The sequence below is a fragment of the Alosa alosa genome, chromosome 7, assembly GCF_017589495.1.
Source record: "Alosa alosa isolate M-15738 ecotype Scorff River chromosome 7, AALO_Geno_1.1, whole genome shotgun sequence".
Taxonomy (NCBI): domain Eukaryota; kingdom Metazoa; phylum Chordata; class Actinopteri; order Clupeiformes; family Clupeidae; genus Alosa; species Alosa alosa.
Window position 1 is genome coordinate 12,937,189 of NC_063195.1, and position 7,024 is coordinate 12,944,212.

General features: G+C 41.4%; 1 protein-coding gene across 1 annotated transcript in view; it reads right to left on the reverse strand.

Moving 5' to 3' along the window:
* Positions 1-4,234: 4,234 nt before the first annotated feature.
* LOC125298468 (meteorin-like protein) overlaps positions 4,235-7,024 on the reverse strand; it is an 8,784-nt gene continuing 5,994 nt past the window's right edge. The window contains exons 2-3 of the mRNA XM_048249221.1: positions 5,967-6,026; positions 4,235-5,557 (exon numbers count right to left, since the gene is read on the reverse strand). Of these exons, the coding sequence (XP_048105178.1) occupies positions 5,208-5,557; positions 5,967-6,026 (410 nt within the window). The 3' untranslated portion in view covers positions 4,235-5,207. The remainder of the gene's footprint in view (positions 5,558-5,966; positions 6,027-7,024) is intronic.

Below are 7,024 nucleotides of genomic sequence, written 5' to 3' on the forward strand. Positions count from 1 at the left end.
TGTGGACTTAAATTGGTAAAATATGTCTTGTCTTCACCGTGGGATAGTGAGAAACGTAATTTCGATCTCTTTGTATGTCTGGAACATGTGAAGAAATTGACAATAACTTTGACTTTGACTAATAGAGGAAGCAGTCCAAGAAAGCAACACTGTAGAGAGAGTCATCGGAATTGAACAAACAGTTCGATTCAATAACCACATAAGAAACCTGTCAGATTCTTTGGAGACAGGGAGAGAGGCCTTACGGGCACTGAAAAAACAGGGAAAACATGGAGAAGATCTACAGAGAGGGGTCGATAAGTATAAAAAGGTTTTAAAGTCCGTCTTAAAGCTCATTGATGAGTTCAACAACTCCTATTCGATCATAGTATTCTTTTATTCGTCTCACTGGACAACAAGGTTTACCGATGCTGTAGTTCATCTGGCACATGCTGGAGAAATGCTCAAATTGCGCCTCCTTGTTGATATTAGACAACAAGGGACAGAAAATGAAAGAAGATGGAAGCAAGAAGAAGGTAAGCCTAAATACAAAAAGTAAATGTCTTACAATTTGTTGCCTCTTAATCTGTGGCGCTCATACCATGGAGTGGGGCAGTGGGACATTATTCATTGTGTTTTAAAACACAATTGTGGATTACTGAGAAATAATGTACTTTAAGGCAAACTATTTGGGCATTACCAGGTGTTTTATTATGACTGCCGCTATTTTATATATATTGTAGCGATCTCACCCTCAGACAAGATTCACCTTTGGCCAGGATGGCCATTTATTGGAACAGGAAGACTCAGACACAATCAGACATACAGATAACTACATAGGGCAACACAGGGGTAGTCTCAGCCGCACATGTAACACACAATAAGGGTTTACCACACACATCAACACAAGGATAAACACATGAGGTACAACTAAAGAGACTAACACGCTAACAACTACACAACATGGTAAACGTAACTACAACTATTATAACCGACATTACACATTCTAGCATTCACTCGCCCTGCATTCTGGGAGACACTCATTCAACGTTAGACATGTACATCCACCGACGCTACAATATGTTGGTGATAACACCTAACCACAATGTTAGTGTCCCTAACACCATTCAAAATAACTAAATGTGCTACAGTTCATAATAAAATAAATAAATGTGCTACAGTTCAATCACTTTTTGTTTGTTCGTGTAGGCCTATTCTGAATTTAAACTGGACTGAACTGCCACTTCTTGGTACGAGATCCACTGTCAGCTGCTCATTAGGGTCAGAACCATTTTACTGGGACACGTGCCCCAGAATTGAACTGCTGTGTCCCAGACTGTCCTGAAAAAGGAATATATAGATTTGCCAAAATAATTAGCTAAATATTATGTTAACTAGCTGAACAACACAGGTGACCACTAGGCCTACTGCATAATTTCATGGAGTGCTGAAATGTACTATTTTTGAACATTTCTGAACTGTGAAATTCAGCAAATATGTTTTGTTGTTGTAAGCTTATTGCAGAATCATATTCCACCTGTGTGTGCATGGTTAATATTCTGAAGTGCAAAATACTTTAGGCTACAGCGCCAATATTTCTATCCATAGAGACAAAAAAATCAATTATAACCAGTGGATTTATTTTCAAAGTGTATCAGATTGATACATTTAAACGTTAAAATATACTATATGTTATTACGGGGGAGCATGCCCCTGTACCCCTCTAGGGTGGTCTTCTGCCCCAGTGCAGCTCGAGGTCTAGTGATGCCCCTGTTAGGGGCTGAGCCCCCACACAGGTCTGATCCTAGAATCGCCCCTGGTCTCAATGCCATTTATCTACTCATTTTGGCTGTCAAATAGACGTCCAGATCATAGACTGGACGGACCAACGTGATATCAACTTGTCTTAGACGTCCATAGTCGTTGTTTGCTCAGTGGGCTGCGCCTCATCATTAGAAAGTCTCTACCTTCAGTTTTAACTTGAAGTCATCATCCCATAGTCTACTTTGTTTGAATCTGTCCATTATCTTTCAGTAACTTTGAATTAGGCACAGGCACACACATAATTATGATCAATTCATACTTGTCAGTTAATCATACTCATAATTGCCATTCTTACAGTCAGAGAGAAGAAGAAAAGAAAAAAAAAGTGCTGCATCTTGTAGACCACCATCTCCCACTGCACAGACCACCGTCTGATGAAGAGTTTCACTTAAGAAGAAAGCATGAGATAAATTACTTTCACTTGTGAAGTAAATACTTATTTTCAATCATAAAGCTAGGCCTAAAGTTCCTGTATGGTATGATTTTGGTAATTGTATATGTATACAGTATGTGCATTACATACATAAAGAAATGATGTCTGTTATGATTATGCTTATGTTAGTACAAATTTGATGTGCAATTCTGTGAGGCTGGAATTTGCATACCTTAATCAGTGGAAAATTCTCCATATTGGCAAGAGCCTTTGTAATCACAGTGCCCCTGTTTATACATTTGTATTGTATACAAATGTATGTACACAGTGTCCCCGGCCGCTTTACTGTGCCTTCTTTCCCAGCTTTAGGTTCTCGGAGAGAGACCTGAACTCCAGTTCAAGTCTAACTATTTGTCAAATGAGAAACGATAACCTATTCATGTTTGATATTGTGTTAAAGGTCTACATGCAAGAAATAGTAAAGCAGTAAAGTAAGTGCATATGATGTTTCTGTAACCTAGGATAATTAATGCTGTGTGAAAAGTTTTGGAATATTTACGGGAAATAATAAAGATTCTTCTTCTAGCTCTCTTTGTCTTTGGCTGGCTAGGCTCCGCCCTGCCTGCTCACTCTTCCGGAGGAGGCCATTCTCTCTCTCTCTCTGTCTCGCTTTTTTATTTTACATTATCACTTTCTTTACATTCTTCTTATTTTCTTCATATTATTTTATCTGATGTATTTGAAATTCCAATTTGTCTTATTATTTGTTAAGTTCAGAGATGTATAAAGTAGAAGTAGAAAGTATTAATCCACAGGTGATTTCAATAATGACCTACCTGGCTTCAGAGTTAGAATGCTAGAATCAGCTGATTAAGTGAATGATTGGAACAAAAATGAGAGCCAGACTTTCTGAAGCCGGACTTTTACACCTCTGCAGTTGGCAGACTTGGAGGACAGCAGTTGTGGGAATTGCAGGTGCAGTTTGTTTCCCTGAGCAGTATATGCTTAAATTGATGTAGTGCAGTCTTTTTGGAAAAAAATATTATTCTTTTTTTTCAATAACGTTTTTGATCCTTTGATCCCTTTGATCCCACATCGATCACATTGAACTTTAAGTAGGGATGTAAAGTATCATCTCCATCAACCAGTATTCTTATAACCAGTCACAAGGAATCCCAATTTCAGCTGCAGGCTGTGATGCACTGACAGGTCAATATGGATGCCAAATGGAAATGCACACACAAATAAATTGCAAATTCAAAGTGTGTATGGCAGGTCGTAGTAGTGTTCATCTCTTTAGCAAACAAAATCTTAAAATGTTGCTTCCCCTTAAGTCAAGTATTGTCATAAGTTTAAGCTTTCAGTGGAAAGGAGAACGTGTCAAATGGAGCTGCATCATGTGGTGGTGAAATTCACCACTAGATGGCGCCTGTAGCTCACTGGAGTGGGTTGTACTTGAAAAAGAGGCCCTTAAATGGGGATATTTACTTTAATCTAATCTACTTTAATGGTTTTTAATTACCTCTAGAAAATTGAGAATATACTCATTCTTCTGATTTTTATATGTATTAATAAAATTATATTTAGTAAAACTAGAGGTAAAACAGATCATATTTTGATAACAAATGTTGAGCAATTGTTGATGGACTGCCTGCTGTAGAATTTGTAGAAGATATCAATAGTTAGTTTTTATTATGATCCTAAAACCAGTAATTTTAAATAGGATTTGAAAAGAAAGATAGTGAATTACTTCTCGCACAGCTCTCTTTCCAGGGCAAAGCCTACGGTCCTGTAGGGAAACTCAGGCTAATAGATTTTATTAATAACTATTTTAGATGTTAACAATTTTAAAGATAAAGAGATTTTATCAATAAAGGCTAACTTGAGAGTGAGACTTGTTTCTTATTTCTTATGACCACTCCCAGGTCAGTTTGAGCACGGGCCACTGGGTTTCATAGTGCAAGTAGGGAAATGCACACTGCACCCATGCTTCACATATGCATTTCATACTCACACACAATCACTGATGTTTACATACAAAGAAACCACGCAATTACATTAAGTCAGGAGATCTTTATTTCCATTTAAAACACAACAAATGAATCCCCTACACACAGAGACTAGACACAAGACACCAGGGTTGTGCACAATTCAAATTGCAATTCTGCTTCCTGTTTGCTACCTCAATTGAAATGCAAGTGAAATTCAAGAATTGAATTGGAATTAAATAGCCAGTTTCAATTAAATTCTGGAATTTTGCACAAGCCTGCAAGACACACACACACACACACACACACACACACACACAGACATTCACAAAACTGCAGTCAAGAGAAATGACCAGATTACTGTACATGAAGCTCTTCATAAGAGCGGGAGAAAGATTCCTTTACAGAAACACCTTTGCTGCCTGGTTATCAGACACACACACACACACACACACCACACACACACACACACACACACACACACACTCAAAAACACAAGCACGCACACATGTACGTATTTGAGTACACACATACATTGCCACACACACACAAACCAGCCATCAATTATTGTTCAGCCTTCCTAGTGTGAAGCTCAACAACAGCGTTGTGAAGGTCATGGTAATGGGATGGAGGTCGTCTGGGCACCACAGGACCTGAGCACCGACGGCCAAACTGGCTTCAGTTCAGTTCAGTGGCAGTTCAGTTTGGTTCAGCTCAATGCAACACATTTCTGGGCTTGCTTGGCCCCCACAGTGACCCCTCATTCTGAATGTGTTTGGGCCGTCAGAATGTGTTTGGACCATCTACTCCTTCTCTTTGTGTCCAACACAATCTGTGGTTCCACAGCCTGCGTCCATGCTGAACGTTTATGGGTCACTAAGACCACTGTAGTCTTGTCCACATTGTATCCATCTGTAATCGGGCACCTTCGAAGCTGTCTTTATGGCATACAGTTTTGGCCCTTTCCAGCCCCACGTAGTACTCCCTCTCACTCTGTGTCTGTAGTGCACAGTTTGTCCCTCTCAGGCTCCCGTAGTCCCCTCTCAGTCTGTGTCTATGCTGCAGGGGTTGGTGCCGCTGGCCTGTGCTTCCCGGTACATCTTCAAGAAATCCTGATAGCGTGGCGCACACCCCAGCCACGCCTCGCCCAATCGCAACGCACCCGTCAGCAAGTAGTCTCCGCCCCCTGTGTCAGCGTTGCCGTGGGCGACGGGGCAGTGTGGCGGGGCTCGGACGCGACCCGTCCAGGATCTGCGGGCGCGAGCGTTGCCCCCTGAGGAGGTGAAGATGCGGGTCTTCTGGCGGTAGAGTCGCGTCAGGGACACCTGGAGCCACGGACCGCTGGCATCTTCCTCCTGTTGCTGGTCCACTGTGTGGATGCTGCCACGACCAGCTTGAGAGAGAGAGAGAGAGAGAGAGAGAAAGAGAGGAGAGAGAGAGATGGAGAGAGAGAGAGATGGAGAAAGAGAGGGAGATGGAGGGAGAGGGAGAGAGAGATTATATTTTTGAATCAATTACCAAGTAGACTTCCCTCTTTGATGAGAACATTACATTTTATAAACCTGGAGAGCCAAGAGATGACAAGAGAAGGAAAAGCCACTGCAACAGGACAGTGAGAGAAGAAGAAGAAAAAAAAGAATAGAGAAGACAAGACGAGAAGAGAGAAGAAGAGAATGGAAGAAAATAAAGAGACGACAAGAGAAGAAAAGCAACAGGACAGTGAGGGTACGTGAGAAGAATAGAGAAGACAAGACGAGAAGAGAGAAGAAGAGAATGGAAGAAAATAAAGTAACCGATCTTACCAAAGTCACTGGTGCACACAGCCATAAGGACCTCTTCATCGCTGCATGGGCGACAGTGTGCTGAGAGAGGGAGAGAGAGAGGTTCATTTTAAAACTGTTACTATTAGGCCTGTACTGTGCACATTACTAATCTGATTTGAATCCCTCATACAGGTCTTTTGAAATATCTCTCTGAAATAAACTTAGAAATAAAGAAGTGAAGAAGCAAATATGACAAAGATAAATGACCACCATCACCATATCAAAATACTATTATGTATTAAAGAAGAATATCTTGGAGCAGACAGGATTAAACACACACACACACCACACAGACACAGACACACACACACACACACACACACACACACACACACCACACAGACACAGACACACACACACACACACACACAGACAGATAGACACACACATGCATACACTCACTCAACACACACACACACACACACACACACATCCTGTCACTCTGGTCTGTCTGCTGACTCAGCTGTCTTCCTCCCTACTTTCTCTCCTTCCTTTCACACCATCCCCCTTTCCCCCTATCTCTCTTTCCCTCCATCAAAGCTCTTTCCATCCCCCCATCTTCCTCTTACACCTCTCTCTTCATCCCACTTTCACACGTCACTGATCACCCCCGCCCCCCTCTCCACACACACACACACACACACACACACACACACATCCTTCCTCACACATCTCTTCATTACCCTCTACTAACAGTGTGAAAGGGGAGATAGATCTTGTTAGTACTTGTATTGCCGTATCTGTGTGTGTGTGTGTGTCGTATCATCTCTGTGTGTGTGTGTGTGTGTGTGTGTGTGTGTGTGTGTGTTTAAGAGTGTGTGTGAAAGAGATAGAGAGAGAGAGAGAGAGAGAGAGTATGTGTATATCTGTGTGTGAGAGAGTACGCGCTTTCAGATATAACTTCCAGAGTATATGCGAAGGTTTTTTCAAACGGAGGTCCTACCCTTCAGATGATTCAGATATGATGCTAACCTGCGGACCTTATACTGACCTTATACGGACTTATGTGTGACGACATACACACACATTACAGAATC